Source organism: Cervus canadensis, chromosome 11, assembly GCF_019320065.1.
Source record: "Cervus canadensis isolate Bull #8, Minnesota chromosome 11, ASM1932006v1, whole genome shotgun sequence".
NCBI classification, from domain to species: domain Eukaryota; kingdom Metazoa; phylum Chordata; class Mammalia; order Artiodactyla; family Cervidae; genus Cervus; species Cervus canadensis.
This window is the reverse complement of record NC_057396.1, coordinates 24,882,120-24,902,999: the sequence shown is the minus strand read 5'-3', so window position 1 is coordinate 24,902,999 and position 20,880 is coordinate 24,882,120. Positions and strand designations below refer to the sequence as shown.

The 20,880-nt window shown below is 40.1% G+C and overlaps 1 protein-coding gene across 2 annotated transcripts in view; it reads right to left on the bottom strand.

The window, feature by feature from the left end:
* PAFAH1B2 (platelet activating factor acetylhydrolase 1b catalytic subunit 2) overlaps positions 1-20,270 on the bottom strand; it is a 28,378-nt gene extending 8,108 nt beyond the window's left edge. Inside the window, exons 1-4 of one of the 2 annotated variants that reach the window (XM_043481360.1) lie at positions 19,871-20,270; positions 9,323-9,410; positions 1,550-1,639; positions 651-767 (exon numbers count right to left, since the gene is read on the bottom strand). In XM_043481360.1, coding sequence (XP_043337295.1) covers positions 651-767; positions 1,550-1,639; positions 9,323-9,403 — 288 coding nt within the window. In that variant the 5' untranslated portion in view covers positions 9,404-9,410; positions 19,871-20,270. The remainder of the gene's footprint in view (positions 1-650; positions 768-1,549; positions 1,640-9,322; positions 9,411-19,870) is intronic. The other variant, XM_043481361.1, reaches the window with a different exon arrangement.
* Positions 20,271-20,880: the final 610 nt, after the last annotated feature.

Sequence of the window (20,880 nt, the reverse complement as noted above, 5' to 3'; positions counted from 1 at the left end):
ACGGGGTACATGTTTGTGCTGAACATTTGTTCACATCTGCCTCAAATTTCCTTTAGAAGAACTTGGAGGCCGTGATTACTAATCTGTTTGTGTGTTAAATGAATCCAAAATTACTTCAAGCGAATCATAGCCGTGCTCCAATGGCCCACCTCTGAGCACTTTCCTCCCCTTACTGCCTCAGGTCCCCAGAATAGCAAACCTCATTAGCATCAAATCTCTTCCAACACCAGACCAAGATAATTATAACAATAACAATTTCAAGTATGAACCAAACAAAGCAATACACTGATCCGTAATTAATCATGTATTTGGAATGTTCTTAAACAATGATAAAACCATCTTAAAGAGGCACGAAGCCAAGAATAATGAAATAATGGTTTAAAGAAATAATTGAAAAAAAAAATTTTAACACTTAACTTTTTTATTTATTTGGCTGAGCCAGGTCTTAGTTGTGGCATGTGGGATCCAGTTCCCTGACCAGGGATCAAACTCATGCCCCCTGCACTGGGAGCATGAAATCTTAACCACTGTACCACCAGCGAGGTCCCAGAAGTAGTTTTTCTTAAAAACTACCAGTTTCTGACAATTTAACTCTCTGCAAAAGACTTAAGATTAAGGTATTTGTTTTTTTTTTAAAAGCTTCATTTCACCTTAGGTTTAATATTCTCCAGTTCTCCATTCTTTAGTCTCCATAAAACATGTCTTGTTGTATCTCCCCCAATTCCAAAATTCAGTGCATGAAGTGGGGAAAAAAGCTCTCGCCATATCTAAAAAGAGAAAAATTCATTTATTTAAGCTAAAATTATTGGAAAATAAAATCCCTCAACTGCAATGTATTGTGAGGTATTTGAAATAACAGTTTCCTTCTTCTGTATTCAAAAATTAACACCCCAAGTGGCATGCTCCCAACTGCAGAAAGTGCTTTGTAATTCAGTTCTCAGTGCAGCATTAGGCCTCAGCTCAAGACCTGAGTCAGAATGCAGAGGTTGTGACCACTTAAGAGATACCAACATTTATAATTAAGCAGTCAACTCAATAAATTCATCTTTCCCTTTATTAAATCATGTAAAAGAAATGAGGTGAAGTAGAAACATGTGATGAAAAAACTTAAAAGAGTGCTAAAGACAAAAAGAAACCTATCTTTTCTTTTAAATTTCCCTTGGGAGAATGCCCAAACAGATTCAAAAGTTCACCCCAAAAATACATAAAATTTTTAAATGGTAAAACACAAATAATAAGAATTGAGAATCACAGCTAGGACAAACAAAAATGAGCAAATACAAGCAAAGAAAGAGTAAAATGCAAATAAGAACTGAAAGTCATGACCAGGACAAATATAATGTGAGGCTTCTTGCAAGCCAACGCAAAAGGGGAATGTACTAATAAATAATGCTACATTTTCTGTCTCATGCTTGATCGCACCAAGAATCCCATCAAGTAGGTCTGATTTCCCTTCTAACTCTGAATTAGGGTGGAACGGATGAAAGTCTGCTATTGACGGATGTGCTGACATTAGCAGCCAAGGACCACCCTCGCCCCTTCACTTTACCTCATACTGCTGCATCAACTGTACCATGGAGTCCCCCACAAACAGGACGTCAGGCTCTTTGTCTTTGCAGTCCAGGACAAATCTGTTGTGCTGGTGTGAAGAAGACAGAACAGTCAGAAGTTTGCATTTCTTTCCCTGTGAGATTTCCTGGTTTAGTCGGAGCAGTGGTCCAACCAGTTACTCTTATTAAACATTCTCTTTGGTCTGTCCCTAAAGCTGATTCCTCTCAGCTGCAATTAACTGCTCGGTCCTACCGAACTGATCATTCTCATGTGCTCAAGAAAATTGGAACGCTGCAGAAACCGGAACAGAAAAATGCAGTCACATTTTTTTTTTTTTTTAAAATAAAGCTTATGTTTTCCTCCAACTCTTATGAAGAACACTTCAGACATATGAAAAGCTGAAGTAATACAATAATTACCTGTACACACTCCACCTACATTCAACATTTTCCCATATTTGCTTTATCTGTGTGTGTTTGCTGAATCATCTGAGGGTAAGCTGCAAATACTCTCATTCTTCACCTTTAAATATTCCACATGCTAGGACTTCCCTGGTGGTCCAGTGGCTAAGAATCTGTGCTCCCAATGCAGGGGGTCCAGGTTCGATTCCTGTTCATGGAACCAGATTCCACATGCTGCAACTAAGAGCTCACATGCCACAATGATGATTGAAGAACCCACATGCCACAACTAAGACCTGGCGCAGATAAACACATTTTTTAAAAAAAATAAATATTCCACAAGCATCTCCTAAGCATAAGGGTAGTCTACCATAAAGCCATAGAACTACTATCAATACATCTAAGAAAACAAACAATAATCCCACAACTAATATTCGATCTTTACAACGGTTCCAAGAACTGGATAAAGTATTTTATATCTATTTTTTACACTAGGATCCAATCAAAAGGCATGCATTTTATTTGAATGATTTTAATATGGTCTTTGACAATGTCTGCTAACCTCTCAACGTGAGATGGTGGCAAACTAAGAATTAGGCTTTAATCCAAGTTTCTAGGCTGGGGTGACCTAGACCAGGCATGCTCCTCTCTGCTCTTAAGGTAAAAAGATTTTATTCATTGATGTTAAACCAAAGGACACAGTTTAAGTTTTTATATTCATCCCTGAAACAAATTACCACAATGCTTTAGCAGGTCTCTAACCCAGTTCTATAGAAAGGTCCAAATGCGGTTTCTTTTTCTCAAACGCTACATTCAATTATGCTTCCCCTAGGAATTAAGGTGGAGATGTTACGACGTAAGTATTTCTGTTGATAATACAAGTGGAGATGACACTGTGCTGAAACTGAGATATTCCACTGCGACTGGTAAAAATACAAGAACATTTCTGGAAATAATCTGACAATTAAGACATCTCTTAATTTAACAGGATTTGGGATAGCTTTTTCTTTTTTCTTGTGTAAACGATTTTTTTTTGCATATGTGCAATTTTTTTGCATATGTGCTTAGGTCCATGTCTTGTGTAAACAATTTTTTTTTGCATATGTGCTGCCAAAGCAAGCACTTTAGAGTGGTTTTTCTTTTTTTTTTGGCTGCACAGTGTGGTGGGATCTTAGATCCCCAACCAGGGTTCAATCATTTTTAAAAACTTACTATTATTTCAATAGTTTTTTTAAACTTAAGGGATAAGATGAACAAAAATAAAACTTTAATTTCACTGAGTAGTGCTCTTTCACATCATGTCATCTCTCTGTGGGTACTCAGGTATCAACTACTTCTCAATACCAACAAAACAGCTCATGTTTAAAGAACATCATGGAATCTGAGCTCTGCTGTTCTAATGGTTTCAGTCCTTTACATTTCCTTTTTAAATAGTTGCAATGAGTTTAGAAAAACAGAAAAGATCAAAGCAAAATACCTATAGCTGTACCATCTTAACCCAGCACCTATTAATGTTTTGGGGTATCTTTTCTCATCATTTTTTCACATGTTCCCCATTCCTCCCCTGCCTTAAAATAGTTGAAACATATGCACATCTCCTTCTGGCAACACAGCTTTGGGGACAGGAAAACCCATGTGCAAATTCTAGCTTAACTATTTTCTGGTCAGTGACCTTAAGCAAGTACATAACCCGAGTTTTCCACATCTGCTGACAACTGTTTTAGAGTTGTAAAGATGAGAGTTCCATAAAAGGGACCCAGCTCTTTGCTAGCACCCAACAGGTATTCAATAAATAGGGCCATTATAAATGCATGTAACATTAAAGACATTTTTCTATGTGGCAACATGATTTCCATAATCATAATTTTTAAAAAATTTTATCACATAAATTTAAAAAAACATTATTCATTTACTTATTTGGCGAGGCCACACAGTTTGTGGAACTTTAGTTCCCTGATCAGGGATTGAATCCAGGCCCTTTGCAGTGAGAGCATGGAGTCCTAACCACTGAACCGCCAGGGAATTCCCTATAACCATAGTTTCTAACATTACTTAATATCCTACCGATGCATCCAGTGAGACATGCATATATTTTTTTAGCTCTTTTCCTAATGAAAGATTTGCCAGGACCCTCCTATTGACTGAGATGAAGTAATTTACATGCTTTGTTGTTGTTTTTTTTTACATGTTGGTAAGTTTTAGGTCAAAGATCAACACTTTTATGGATCTTGGAGATATTTCCAAATTCTTAACAAAATGTCTATTGGCTGTATCTATACTGACTCCAGCATGTATAAGAACTCATTTTACCATAGTCACACCTGTACTGGTCATTAGTATTTCCCTCTCCCTCCTTCTTCTCATTGTTTTAATCTGTACCTTTTGGAAACAAAAAGTTAAACAGTTCTTGCCATGCTCATTGAGATACTTATCTAGTATATCTGAGGATATTTTTTACTGATAATACAACAAAAAATATCAGTGCGTCATCTGTAATATTTATTGCAAATACTTCTGTCAGTTGCTGCTAAGCCTTCTTTAGCTGGTTACTGTTTTGATATGATTTGCTATAAAATTTGTCTACAGTCAAGTCTTTTTATTATCACCCTCAAAAACAAACTTTTTACTATGGAAAATGTCAAGCATACAGGAAAGCAGAGAGGACCACACAATGGATCTCCATATATCCATCATCAATTACAGCAATCATCTAACTATGGCCATTATTAATTCAACATTCCAGAAACTACTGCCCCACCTCATTTTCAGGTTACTTTGAAGCAAATCAAGGACGAGCATTTCATGTAAAAAAATTTCAATATGTAACTCTTAAAAGATTAAAAAAATTCACTACCAAAATACCAGTTCTACTCTTCTAAAATTAATAGCAATTCTTTAATATCAACAAAATAACTAGTGTTCAAACTCAATGTTACAAAATTTTAGGTTTTTTAAAATCAGGATCCAGACAATTTGTCTCTTAAAATTCCTTTTAATGTACAGGTTCCACCTCCCTCAGTCACCTCCTTCCAAACTTATTTTTTAAGGAATATGACTGTCTGACCTATAGAATTTTAGGTCATAGTCTAATCTCCATAGTCTGGACTCTGTTGACTACATTCCTGTGGTGGTGGAGGACAAGTTCATTGGTTCCAGCTACTTCTTGATATGTGGTACTTAAGTCTAGATTAGGGATGGACAGTTTGGCAATACTCCATGAGTATCACTTTTTTTTTTTTTTTGAGTATCACTTTAACACTTGTTTTAATCATGATTATTTTTTTAATGTTTTGTTTTGAAATAATTTTAGATCTACATAAGATTTGCAACAATTGTACAGTATTTGTACATAAGCATAGACATGTGTCAAACATAAGACATTTACAAAAAAAAAAAAGACATTTACATTAGGAAATACTAGCAACCAAAATAAACTACACTCACAACTCACTAATTTTTCCACTAATGCCCATTTCCTGAATCAATCTGGGATATTACGCTGTATTTAATCTCCATATCTCTTTTAGTCTATTCCAATATGGGACAGTCTCTTGATTTTTCCTTTTCTTTCATAACCTCAACACATTCAGCTGTGCTTGGGTGTTCTGCAGATGGTCCTTCAATTTGGGTCTGTCTGATGTCTTCCCATGAACAGACTGAGGTTATGGATTTCTGGGGAATATGATGACAGAGGTAATGTGCCCCTGTTTATCATATCAGTGGGTACATGATACCAATATGACCTACTACTGGTGATGTTAACACTGATCACTTAGGTAAGGTGCTGTTTGCCAGTTTTCTCCACTATCAAGTCACTATTTTCTGTTCCACACTCTGTTAGAAGCAAAACACTAAATTCAGCGCCAGTTCCTACAGGGAAGGGTATCAAAAGATGTGCAGTCATATGTTAAAGCTACCAAAGTAATTTACAAGGAGATACTACACAAATCCATTGTTTCTCCTTAAAGCTGTGTTCACCAATGTTAGTATTCCTCAGTGGATCTTGCCTACAGTACTGAAGTGTCCTATCCATGGTTTTTCTTTTCCTCCTTCCTTCTATATTTATTTAAATTATTCTGTAAAGAAGATTTTGCCCTCCTCTCCTATTTATTCATCCATTCATTTATTTACAGGGAATGGATCAATGAATACTTATTCTTAGTTATAAACCAATATTATCAATTATTCTCTTGCTCAAATTGTTCAGCACTGCACTCTGGGTGCTCGTTCAGGTCTGCTCCAGGTGGTCGAAGTTAATGCCATCGACGAGAGAAACCAACACTGCGTATTCTGCGTGCTGCACTGGGGACCCAGCACTTCAGCGGTATTTCTACCGTCCATCTTTTTTCCCCCCTCCCTTTTCTTTCTTGAGTAGTTCCTTGTTTTCTTGCACTGTAAGATGGTCCAGGCCCATCTTTTTATTTTCTTTGCCTCGGCTATAAAATCAATGATTTCTCCAAAGAGGCCTGGTTCCTTTCACTGGAGAACTGTATTTAAAAGCCAAGATCTAGGTGCACAATATATTTTAATACAAATTAGTCCTTCCATATTATACAAGCTTTTTTTAAAAAAATTAATGAATCAGTTCTAATGAGATGGATGAAACTGGAGCCCATTATACAGAGTGAAATAAGCCAGAAAGATAAAGACCAATACAGTATACTAATGCATATATATGGAATTTAGAAAGATGGTAACGATAACCCTATATGCAAAACAGAAAAAGAGCCACATGTACAGAACAGACTTTTAGACTCTGTGGGAGAAGGCGAGGGTGGGATGTTCTGAGAGAACAGCATTGAAACAAGTATACTTGCAAGGGTGAAACACATCTCCAGCCCAGGTTGGATGCATGAGACAAGTGCTCAGGGCTGGTGCACTGGGATGACCAGAGGGATGGGATGGGGAGGGAGGCAGGAGGGGGGATCGGGATGGGGAACACATGTAAAATCAATGGCTGATTCATGCCAATGTATGGCAAAAACTACTACAATATTGTAAAGTAATTAGCCTCCAACTAATAAAAATAAATGAAAAAAATTAAAAATTAAAAAAATTAAAGTCATGTTCTTCTTTCATTTGACTATCTTTTTTCCCAGTCAGTGCTAATTATTTAACGTCTGCTAAATTTATGCCAGAAACTACACACACACACACACACACAAAATAAATAAATCTAGGTTTATCACTACTTTTCAGTAAACTTATAAAATGACCTAAGTGCCCATCAATGAGAAAATGAACAACCCACTGTGGTATTTTCACATAAAGCAACAAAATACTAAAGAGGGAAGAAAAAAATCGATCAATTATAGCTATACTTTTAACCTGTATGATATACTGCAGAGAAAACACATTCAGAAAGATACTGAAAGATAAATACAAAGATACTATTTACATAGTTTAAAAACACGCAAAAATGCTAAATACATTGTTTAGAGATTATATATGTAGTATTCAAATACGTGAAAAAAATTCAGGATACTGGGGAGGTAGGAAAGAGAAAGAAATGTGATCAATGAGGCATATATGGGGAACACAATTCTTTCAGCAATGCTGTATTTTTTTAGAGTGAGAAGCAAACAAACAGATGCTCAAAATATTTCATAATACCTTAAAAAAAAGTATGTATCTATTTGGCTAAACTGGGTCTTAGTTGCAGCATGTGGGATCTAGTTCCCTGATCAGGGATCAAACCTAAGCCCCCCTGCTTTGGGAGCACAGAGTCTTAACTACTGGACCACCAGGGAAGTCCCCATAATACTTTCTGAAAGATATAAACAAATGAGAAAGATTAAGAAAGAATAACCAAGTAATTGATCCATAGGAGAACACTCAAAATATAATAGCTAAAGGCTGATAAATTTTAAGCCCAAGAAGACAAAAACAGAGAGAGAATACAACTCTGAAGAGTACAAAAAGCATCATGAAATACTAAAACAGGAAACTTTGGAGACTTCAAATCATACAGAACTTGTTAGTTCAAAAGACAATATGGTTCAAAACAGATAAAGGGTAAATATACTTAAGTGATAACACTTTATTAAAAAGTAAGCTACAAGTACTGAAAAAAAAAAAGGTGCTTAAAAAAAAAAACCCAGTGGGACAAAAAAAGGGGGAAAAAAAAACCAGAAACAAAATAATAGGACATACTAAGAAGACAACGGCATGAGAGATTGAAGGGATTCCCACTTGCTAAACCTGGGACAACCTGACTTTCAAAATTACAGTGGATTATATCCCACTTGAATAAAGTAAGAACCTATGAATCTGTATTATAACAAATTAGGACTGGTTTATGGCAACACTATCTTAACCAAGTGATCGAAGTTAGTATCACCAATGAGACAAACCAACGTCAAAATGCCTTCTATGTGATGCACAGAAGGCATTACTTCCCTGATATTCCTGCCAAAAATGCATAACCTGAACCCTGATTACAAGAAGACAAACTCAAACTGAGGGACACACCACAAAATAAACAGCCTATACAAATGGTCAAGTCATGAAAAACAAATGCTAAGAAATGTTTCTGATTAACGGAGAATAAAGAGATATATGACAACCAAACGCAATGTGTGATCCGAGATTGGGAAGAAAACTGATAAAAACAACAGACAACTGAAGAAATATGAATATGGTCTTTGCATTTGGTAACAGTATGGTGGTTTAGTTGCTAAGTCGTTGTCCGACTCTTGCAACCCCATGGACTACATAGCCCGCCAGGCTCCTCTGTCCATGGGATTCTCCAGGCAAGAATACTGTAGTGGACTGCCATCTCCTTCTCCAGAGGGAACAGTATACTGTCAGTGTAAAATTTCCTGATTTTAATAACTATACTGCAGTTATGTGAGAGACTGTTCTTTTTCTTAGAAAACACTCAAATATTTAGGGGTAAAGGAGCATCATGAACACTGCAACATAGTTTCAAATGACTCAGAAAAAATATTAACTTGGTAAATAGTATAAACAGATTCCAACAGAGTAATTATGCAGATACAGCAAAATGTTAACTGGCAAATCCAGATGAAGGATACAGGAAGTTCTTTCTAAACTGTTTGTAATACTTGTTGCATATATGCATATATATGTATATAAGCATATATATACTTATGAACTTACTTTGAAATTTAAAAAAGCTTAAAAAAAAAAATAGAAACATCGCTATCTACTAAAATTAACAAAGGGCAATGAACATGCTTTAAAATATTCCTCAGTTCCAATATCAGATGGTGATTAGAATGACATCTCTAACATAAAAAATTTTTATTTACAGTAATCAGTTCTTGTTGACCATTAAAAACACCCTTTTGTAGCTTTGGTCAAGACTCTAAAATTCGAAGAGATTCATCTATGTGCACCTCCCTTACCTGAGACATCCATCTGTCATCTCCTTGAATGTCTTCTGCTGCATGTGGAATGGCTGCTGGGTTTGAGTCTCCTTGGCTCATTCTACACCTAAGGGAAAAAAGGTCTATGTCAAGTTTTGTTCACTGACAGGAATGTCTGTTACTGCTTATTTAAATATTACATGTCAGGTTTTAAATAAGAATTAAATAAATTTCATTGTGGTTTTGCCTAGAAACGATGCAACTGGAGTTTATTTTCAGCAGATGAGTTCCAGGACATGACTGCACAAGTTCCATAGATATTCCAGCACTACTAGACTTCCAGACAGGTTTGAATACCATTCAGGAACAGTGCATTACATTTTAAAAGTCTGCTCCAAGTATATACCTTACACTTACATTCACTTTTCATGAATACATGTTATTGTAACAACCAAATGACAAGCAGTTAAGCTCTTATGGTTCAAAGATATCTTAGATAAATATATTAGATATCTATATTATTATAGACACATAATATCTATATAAGTTCAGACGTTCAGTCGTGTCCAACTCTTTTGAGACCCCATGAACCGCAGCATGCCAGGCCTCCCTGTCCATCACCAACTCCCAGGGTTCACCCAAACCCATGTCCATTGAGTCAGTAATGCCAGCCAACCATCTCAACCTCTGTCATCCCCTTCTCCTCCTGCCCCCAATCCCTCCCAGCATCAGGGTCTTTTCCAATGAGTCAGCTCTTTGCATCAGGTGGCCAAAGTATTGGAGTTTCAGTTTCAGCTTCAGCATCAGTCCTTCCAATAAACACCCACGACTGATCTCCTTTAGGATGGACTGGTTGGATCTCTTTGCGGTACAAGGGACTCTCAAGAGTCTTCTCCAACACCACAGTTCAAAAGCATCAATTCTTCGGCGCTCAGCTTTCTTTATAGTCCAACTCTCACATCTATACATGACCAGTGGAAAAACCATAGCCTTGACTAGATAGACCTTTGTTGGCAAAGTAATGTCTCTGCTTTTTAATATGCTGTTTAGGTTGGTCATAACTTTCCTTCCAAGGAGTAAGCGGCTGCAATCACCATCTGCAGTCATTTTGGAGCCCAGAAAAATAAAGACAGCCCCTGTTTCCCCATCTATCTCCCATGAAGTGATGGGACCAGGTGCCATGATCTTAGCTTTCTGAATGTTGAGCTTTAATCCAACTTTCTCATTCTCCTCTTTCACTTTCATCAGGAGGCCCTGTAGTTCTTTTTCACTTTCTGCCCTAAGGGTGGTGTCATCTGCATATCTGAGGTTATTCATATTTCTCCCAGAAATCTTGATTCCAGCTTGTGCTTCCTCCAGCCGCACGTTTCTCATGATGTACTCTGCATAGAAGTTAAATAAGCAGGGTGACAACATACAGCCTTGACGTACGCTTTTTCCTATTTGGAACTAGTCTGTTTTTCCATGTCCAGTTCTAACTGTTGCTTCCTGACCCGCATACACGTTTCTCAAGAGGAAGGTCAGGGGGTCTGGTATTCCCATCTCTTTCAGAATTTTCCACAGGTTATTGTGATCCACACAAAGGCTTTTGGCATAGTCAAAAAAGCAGAAATAGATGTTTTTCTGGAACTCTCTTGCTTTTACGGTGATCCAGCGGATGTTGGCAATTTGATCTCTGGTTCCCCTGCCTTTTCTAAAACCAGCTTGAACATCTGGAAATTCATGGTTCACTTATTGTTGAAGGCTGGCTTGGAGAATTTTGAGCATTACTTCACTAGCATGTGAGATGAGTGCAATTGTGTGGCAGTTTGAGCATTCTCTGGCATTGCCTTTCTTTGGGATTGGAATGAAAACTGACCTTTTCCAGTCCTGTGGCCACTGTTGAGTTTTCCAAATTTGTGGGCATATTGAGTGCAGCACTTCCACAGCATCATCTTTCAGGATTTGAAATAGCTCCACTGGAATTCCATCACCTCCACTAACTTTGTTCGTAGTGATGCATCCTAAGGCCCACTTGACTTCACATTCCAGGATGTGTGGCTCTAGGTGAGTGATCACACCATTGTGATTATCTGGGTCGTGAAGATCTTTTTTGTACAGTTCTTCTGTATATTCTTGCCACCTCTTCTTAATATTTTCTGCTTCTGTTAGGTTCATACCATTTCTGTCCTTTATTGAGCCCATCTTTGCATGAAATGTTCCTTTGGTATCTCTAATTTTCTTGAAGAGATCCCTAGTTTTTCCCATTCTATTTTTTTCTTCTATTTCTTTGCATTGATCGCTGAGGAAGGCTTTCTTATCTCTCCTTGCTATTCTTTGGAACTCTGCATTCAAATGGGAATATCTTTCCTTTTCTCTTCTCTTCTTTTCACAGCTATTTGTAAGGTCTCCTCAGACAGCCATTTTGCTTTTTTGCCTTTCTTTTTCTTGGGGGTGGTCTTGATTCGTATCTCTTTTTTTTTTTTTGATTCCTATCTCTTGTACAATGTCATGAACATCCATCCATAGTTCATCAGGCACTCTTGACTATCAGATCTAGTCCCTTAAATCTATTTCTTACTTCCACTGTATAGTCATAAAGGATTTGATTTAGGTCATACCTGAATGGTCTAGTGGTTTTCCCCGCTTTCTTCAATTTCAGTCTGAAGTTGCTAATAAGGAGTTCATGATCTGAGCCACAGTCAGCTCCTGGTCTTGTTTTTACTGACTGTATAGAGCTTCTCCATCTTTGGCTGCAAAGAATATAATCAGTCTGATTTCGGTGTTGACCATCTGGTGATGTCCATGTGTAGAGTCTTCTCTTGTGTTGTTGGAAGAGGGTGTTTGCTATGACCAGCGCGTGCTCTTGGCAAAACTCTACTAGCCTTTGCCCTGCTTCATTCTGTACTCCAAGGCCAAATTTGCCTGTTACTCCAGGTGCTTCTTGACTTCCTACTTTTGCATTCCAGTCCCCTATAATGAAAAGGACATCTTTTTTGGGTGTTAGTTCTAGAAGGTCTTGTAGGTCTTCATAAAACCATTCAACTTCAGCTTCTTCAGCGTTACTGGTGGGGGCATAGGCTTGGATTACTGTGATATTGAATGGTTTGCCTTGGAAATGAACAGAGATCATTCTGTCATTTTTGAGATTGCATCCAAGTACTGCATTTCAGACTCTTTTGTTGACTATGATGGCTACTCCATTTCTTCTAAGGGATTCCTGCCCACAGTAGTAGACATAATGGTCATTTGAGTTAAATTCACCCACTCCAGTACATGTTGGCTCAATGATTCCTAGAATGTCGATGTTCACTCTTGGCATCTCCTGTTTGACCACTTCTAATTTGCCTTGATTCATGGACCTAACATTCCAGATTCCTATGCAATATTGCTCTTTACTGCATTGAATCTTGCTTCTATTACCAGTCCCATGCACAACTGGGTGTTGTTTTTGCTTTGGCTCCATCTCTTCATTCTTTCTGGAGTTATTTCTCCACTGATGTCCAGTAGCATATTGGGCACCTACCGACCTGTGGAGTTCATCTGTCAGTGTCCTATCTTTTTGCCTTTTCATACTGTTCATGGAGTTCTCAAGGCAAGAACACTAAAGTGGTTTGCCATTAAGGCCCTTCTCCAGTGGACCACATATCTATATAATAATATATATATTAGATATCTGCTAGGTATCTATATTAGAGAACTAGAGTCATACACTTAAAAATTACTACAGCAATGATTAGACTCCATTGATTACTAAACAGATTATAATATACTATGCTATCTAATCTATAGTACAGTATATACCTGTACTAGAGATTATAATAAAATTAGCTGTGGGCTTTGGCACTGATTTTTGACAAATGTTTACTGCTGCTAAGTCACCTCAGTCGTGTCCAACTCTGTGCAACCCCATAGACGGCAGCCCACCAGGCACCCCGTCCCTGGGATTCTCCAGGCAAGAATACTGGAGTGGGTTGCCATTTCCTTCTCCAATGCATGAAAGTGAAAAATGAAAGTGAAGTCACTCAGTTGTGTCTGACTGTTAGCGACCCCATGGACTGCAGCCTATCAGGCTCCTCCATCCATGGGATTTTCCAGGCAAGAGTACTGGAGTGAGGTGCCACTGCCTTCTCCGAAAACGTTTCCTAGGTACTTTTATTTTTGACAGGTCTCCACTGATAAAATATGATTAACGATGAGCCTAAATATGGCATCTGACAGTAGAGGAGACCCTGGAGGAGGGCATGGCAACCCACTCTAGCATTCTTGCCTGGACAATCCCATGGACTCAGGATACTGACGGGTTACAGTCCATAAGGTCGCAAAGTCAGACATGACTGAAGTGACCTAACACCGCACAGCACAGTGCAGAAGAATAAATCAGTGAAATTCAGAAAAATTAGAAATGCTACTCTTTAAGAAAGAAAAATGAGAAACCAGATTGTCTTCAACCAACATTGGAGAATATATAATACATACTAGAGGCATTAGGCTTAAGAGGCCTCTGGGCAAATGCAAAGGATGATGAAAGAGAAAAGGCTGGGTTTTGCGACTTACAGAAAAAGAGGCCATACTACTTCCTTCCTTTGCATCCTCAAATAAAACTAAACTGTCTCAGAAAGAGGACTGAGTTATAGCTTTTTAGTAAGTATTCACTGAGTAAATAAAATACCCTGGATTGCCAAGGTAGCAGCTTTTCAGGATCAGAAAGTAACAAGCCCTAAACATGAAAGCAAACTTTCATTCATAAAAAAGAAATTACAGAAGCAAACAATTTTAACACTAATTATGCAACCAAACTCGCTCAGCTCTAAATGACCCTAGGTCTAAAAACAACTGGGCTCAGGGTTTAGCCCATATCTGACTAAAGATGTAAAATATCATTCACAACCTGTATTTCTTCAGATTACTAAACTATGCAACTATTGAAAACAACAGAAAGACTAGTATCAACGCTACACCTTCTACATACAGCCTCCAATCCTCACAAAAGTATTGCAAGATGAAGAAAATGAGGATCAGGTAATTTAGATAATTTGTGCAGTAAGTAATGGAAAAGAGGTTTGCCTGATCCCAATTACATCACATCTGGCCCACTGATCAAAAACCAGTTCATGCCAACTCCCTAAAGGGAACCTATATCATTTCAAGAATAAGGAAGAACTATAAAAAGAACCTGTATAGATCTAATCAGACTATGATATCTGTTTGGGGGTTTCACTGTCTAAGAAAAGTATGGAAAAATTAAAATACATTAAAAAAAAAAAAGATTACAAGGTTAAAACAGACAGCTATATAAAAATGTTTGTTTTTGAGGTTCTCCTTTTGTTTTTAACCAATAAAACATTTTAGATCTTCCATATTCGTTTCTTGTGGGGGGGGATGTCTACATTCAATTCTTGATTTAAGTCTGGCTATTCAAGTGAAATCTGATATGGCACTTAATAATTGTTTTAATTTTAAAAGTAACTTTCTTTCCTGCTAGTCAAAAAGCACTACTGCTCTTGAGACTGACAAGGAGCAATCTCATTTTCTAGATTTCAAAACTGGATACAGAGGACTTCCCTAGTGGTGCAGTGGATAAGAATCTGCCTGCTAATGCAGGGGACACAGGTTTGATCCCTGGTTCACAAAGATTCCAAATGCTTCGGAGCAACTAAGTCCATGCACCACAACTACTGGAATCTGAGCACTCTAGGGCCCATGAGCCACAGCTACTGAGCCTTTGTGCTACAACCACTGAAGCCTGTGTGTTTAGAGCCTGTGCTCCACAACAGAGCCCATGCACTGCAACAAAGAGTAGCCCCACAGCTAGAGAAAGCCTGCACGCAGTAATGAAGACCAAGTGCAACCAAAATTAAATAAATTTTTAAAAAATTAGATATACAATGTAAAGAAATATAGCAACAAAACAGCTCCATTTTCCACTCACTAGTTGAAAAAATCTATTGCCTAACTTTTAATATAGATTAAAACACCCCACTATTTCTCATTATTTCCCCACCTGGAGCATGTTAGGTATTTCTGAGGCAAAACTTAACGGACACAGGGTTAACTGAAAGATCACTACTAAAATGGAGAAAAATAATTTGTTCTACTTGAATGGGAAAGACTAGAGATCTCTTCAAGAAAACTGGAGATACCAGGGGAACATTTCATGCAAAGATAGGCACAATAAAGGACAGAAACAGCAAGGACCTAAAAGAAGCAGAAGATATTAAGACGTGGCAAGAATACACAGAACTATACAAAAAAGGTCTTAATGACTCGTATAACCACAAAGGTTTGGCCACTAACCTAGAGCCAAATATCCTGTAATGTGAAGTCAAGTGGGCCTTAGGAAGCATTACTTGGAACAAAGCTAGTGGAGGTGGTGGAATTCCAGTTGAGCTATTTCAAATTCTAAAAGATGATGCTGTGAAAGAGCTGCACTCAATATGCCAGCAAATTTGGAAAACTCAGCAGTAGCCACAGGACTGGAAAAGGTCAGTTTTCATTCCAATCCCAAAGAAAGGAAATGCCAAAGAATGTTCAAACTACCATACAATTGTGCTCATTTCACATGTTAGCAAGGTAATGCTCAAAATCCTTCAAGTTAGGCTTCAACAGTACGTGAACTGAGCAAACTTCCAGATGTACAAGCTCGATTTAGAAAAGGCAGAGGAACCAGAGATCAAATTGCCAACATTCATTTGGATAATAGAAAAACCAAGAGAATTCCAGAAAAACATCTACTTCTGCTTCAATGACTATGCTGAAGCCTTTAACTGTGTGGATCACAACAAACTGTGGAAAAATCTAAAGAGACGCGAATACCAGATCACCTTATCTGTCTGCTGAGAAATCTATATGCAGGTCAAGAAACAACAGTTAGAACAGGAAGTGGAACAATGGACTGATTCAAAATTGGGAAAGAAGTACATCAAGGCTACATATTATCATCCTGCTTATTTAACTTATATGCCAAGTACATCATGCAAAATGTCGGGCTGGATGAATCACAAGCTGGAATCAAGGTTGCCCGGACAAATATCAACAACCTCAGATGATACCACCCTTATGGCAGAAAGTGAAGAAGAAAGAACCAAAGAGCCTCTTGATGAAAGTGAAAGAGGAGAGTGAAAAAGCTAGCTTGAACCTCAACATTCAAAAAAACTAAGATCATGGCATCCAGTCCCATCACTTCATGTCAAACAGATGGGAAAAAAATGGAAACAGTGATGACAGACTTTACTTTCTTGGGTGCCAAAACCACTGTGGACAGTGACTGCAGCCAGGAAATTAAAAGATACTTGCTTCTTGAAAGAAAAGCTATAACAAACCTAGAAAGCGTGTTAAAAAGCAGAGGCATCACTTTGCCAACAAAGGTCTGTTAGTCAAAGCTATGGTTTTTCTACTGGAAAAATACATCTCACATGTATGGATGTGAGAGTTGGACCATAAAGAAGGTTGAGCGGAACTGATGCTTTTGAATTGTGGTGCTGTAGAAGACTCGAGAGTCTTTCGGATTGCGAGGAGGTCAAGCCTTTCAATCCTAAAGTAAATTAACCCTGAATATTTGTTGGAGGGACTGACGCTGAAGCTCCAATACTTTGGTCACCTTTTGTGAAGAGCCGATTCACTGGAAAAGACCCTGATGCTGGGAAAGACTTGAGGATAAGAGGAGAAAGGGGTGGCAGAGGCTGAGGTGGTTAGACAGTATCACAGCTTCAACGGACCTGAGTTTGAGCAAACTCTGGGAGATAATAAAGGACAGGGAATCTTGGAGTGCTGCAGGTTCATGGGGAATGCAGTCAGACACAATTTAGCAACTGAACAAGAGCAAACACTCTATGATTACATAATTGAAACCATTTTCCGAGGGATCGTTAAAAAAAAACAAGGATAACAAACTGTGCATACAAGGTGCCTCCCTAATAAAACATATCCAAATACATCCTTCATCACTTAAAAACACAATGCAGGCACTTCAACTACATTTCAGTTCTTGGGATACCATGTTCAGATCTTGTTAAGAACTTTAGAAGAATTTTTTTTTTGACAAACCAGGTGTCTCAAGGAAAGGAGCCAAGGAGAAATTAAAAAACCTATCATATCAGAAATAGTTGAAAGAAATAAGTATGTTTATAATCTGTAGAAAAACTGGTTGGGGAAGAGATCACAAGACAAATGGTTGTCAAAATACTTGAAGATTATTAGGAAGGGATTTAAGGCTTACTCTACAGTGTCTCCAAATAGGAAGACAAGGCCAGTGGATATCGTGTACAGACAGACAAATTTCTAACACACAGAACTGAAATGACATCATCTGTCTCTCAAAGCAGATTCCTCCAAAGGCAACTCAGAGATGAGGTGAACATCTATTAGAAAAGCATAAAGCATGTGAGTCAAGATTGGCCCAGATCAGTGGGGTTCCAACCTTTTTTTTTAAGGTTTTAGAATCTTTTTGAAATGCTCCTTAATATATGTATATTTACAAATCAGTTGTGAATTGCTGTTAACCTGTATATTAAATATTAGTAAAGGTAATAAAAACTTCATTCCTAAAAAATGCATGTAGAAAGAGGTTCTAAATTTTTTCCTATATTCTAATGGTCACCTTATGCAACCAAGGGCAGTGCATGGAAGTATTCTGAAAGCTGTAATTAGTAACAACAGAAAAAACCCCCACCAGAGAGGGATCTGACTCCCATCTCACTGCACTGCTTGGTAATTAATTGCCCTCATGCAGCAAGTCATTAGCTTCCGCGATCACAAACAGCAGGTTCAGTTACAAAAACCCAGGAGAATGGAGATAAAGGTCCAAGGAAATTAACTTATCAGTAGACTATTCCAGGCAAACTTTTAACTGTCCATTAAAATGAGTTCTCTGAAAAAAAAAGAAAGAAAAAAAAAAGAGTTCTCTGGGAAGATGAGTAAATGACTTGCACAGCATTTCCCAATTTTCCTGCATTTTCTGTCTTCTCTACTTGACTCAGACTATGAAAATATAGTACCAGAATTTCCAAATGCTTGTACCAGAGTGGTGTAGTATGTCTAGCTAGTATGTCTAGCTCCAACAACAAAGAATTATAAACCCTCAAGCTAAGCTGGATGCTTCATGAGTCAGGAAACAGATGGAGAGGGAAAGTCGCACTAAGAATTAAAAAGATTTAGAATGTTTCCACTCTGACCTAAGACTCCTCGTTTTCAGAGAGAGCTGGCAAGCTTACTCTAAAGGAGAAGACAGGCCTCATCCCGAGTACCCTGCCTCAGTGGAGGGGTGGATGGGTCCCCGGGTTCCAGTACATCCATAATTCATTATCAAATGCCCAAGCCAACACATTAAAGCAAGATGATTTCATACTCCTCCCCTGCTCCCCCACAAGGAGGCAACCTTTATATCAGAACAATGTGCCCAGAAGAAGAATCTGAAGACACAAGGCATATCCCAGGGAAGGCATATTGGAATGCTTAGGGGCACAATACCCAGTTCTCTCCACACGTTTACTAGTCCCCCCCACCTCGCCCCCCCATCACACCCCCCATTTAAGGCTGAACCATGAGATGTCACGGTGGGTCCAGGCGGTCTTCCCTTTCTCCGTGGGTAAGCTCTAAAAAGAGGCCGAAGCTTTATGTGTTTGGTTTCCTCAATGTTTGCATACACATTATGAAAAGCAACGCTGGCTTGGGAGTCATGGAAAGCAAAATAGTGAGTCACTGTGCAACGGGTACCTCACAAACCTGAAGGCCAGAAGATCCTGATCTGGTACATGGACCCGGACCAGGTAAAAAGCATCTTAAGAAAACCTGTCCACCGCTAGGTTTACCTAAGTTGGTTGACCTTGGGCAAATCACCAGCCTCGCTGGGCCTCATCTTTTAAAATGAGGTGATGATGGACTGCATAGCCCTCCAAGAAATAAGCTCTTCTGAGTCGTGGCAGTCTATTTTTGAATATATTAGAGCAAGCAACGAGGAAGTTTCTGCACAGTTGAAATTTTTCACAAAAAGATCTGGGGAGAAAAAAGTGCTCCGCCTAAAAGCAAGAGCAACTGGTCTGGGTCCGCACCAATGGCCTCTCAGACAGAGGAAATGGGAGAAAAGGGTCGGAGATTCAAGCTCGGGGACAGAGGGAAAGGCAGCGGCCGAGACCCCGGGGCAGAAGTGTGGCTGGAAACGGGGCTGGCGGCGGCGAGCCCGGGGAGCGGCGGAGAACTGAGGGCGGCCTCCTCAGGGGGGCCGGTTAGGGCCGGGCAGGGCGGCGCGCCCCGCCACGGGGCTCGGCCGCGGGAAGCGGCGGGGAGGCGGGGCAGCCGAGGAAGTGGCAGGCCTGGGGGTGGGGCGCTGGGGCAGGGCTCCGAGGAGTGCGGCGAGCGGCCCGGAGGCCCGGAGGCCCGGGGGCCGGGGTGGGCGGGAGGGCGGCAGGCGAACCGCCGCCGGGCCCGCCGAGACTGCGCGTGCGCGCGAGGGCCCCCCGAGGGTCGGGGGCGAGGGGGAGGCGCGGGGGGAGGGGCCCGGCGGGGTGGGGGAGGGGACGCGAGGTCGGGGCCTCGCACAATAACAAACCGCAGCCCTTTCCGACCCCCGCCTCTCAGCCGCCCGTTTCCCGCGCCTCGAGATGCACTCACTCAGGCACAGGGTCCGTGCGGGCCCCCAGCGGCTGCGGCGTCGGCGGGTGGCGCGTCTGTCGCTCGCTCAGTCCCGGCGGCCCCGCTCCGGCGCGTCCCTCCTCCGGCCCCAGCACCCGCTGCAGCGCCCCCACTTCCGGTTCCCCTGCCACTCAGGCAAATGGCTTCCGGAAGTCCCGCCCCATCCTGCCCGGCCTCCACTTGCCTCTGCTCGCGCTCTCTTTCTGCTGGCGCTTGGTGCTAGCCCCCAGCTGTCCTGCAGGGCCCCTCCGAGTTCCGCGCTTTGTTCTCTATCCTGCCCTTGGTTTGCATGTAGTCTGCGCGACTTGGGCCTCTATCTTTCCTTCCGCTGCATCCCTCAATCCTGCGTTCATATCACCGTAGCGTCGAGATGGCATTCAGGACAATGTGCGGTGACCTCACGCTGACGCCATTCCCTTCCCACCCCGCCAACCTGGCTTCCTTCTCCACCCCGTGGAATAAACCAAATTGCTGCCAGAGGGAGGGAAATAGGGCCCCGAGGTTAATGAGGCAGTACCTCATATTCATGGGTGGAATTTCTGTTTCTATGATGAATGTACGGATTTTGGATGACCGCCTCTGAAGCTGATACCATAGCAGGGGTATGGAGAGCCAGAGTCTTTTTCTTTTAGAGATCCATCCAGTTTCAGGGAAGACGTGTGTGTGTGTGTGTGTGTGTGTGTGTGTGTGTGCGCGCGCGCGTACAGTCAATATGAAAAGACGATGTGCTAAATGCTATATAAATGCGGGATCTGTAACAGCAAAGAGGTGGGGCAAAAGATGAACGCAGGCTGTAGTTGGCAAAACGTTTGGTTGAGCAACATCCAGAGCCGGCCCTTTAAAAATGAATGGGATCCATTCAGATCCTTGTCTGAATTGGTAGAGCCTTCCAGAGCTCTGAAAATGATCAGGGGGCTTGTTTTTGCAGACAAAACCCGTTAAGGATTGCTGTGAAAATCTGGAAGCCTAAAGTTTCAAGGTATATCAAA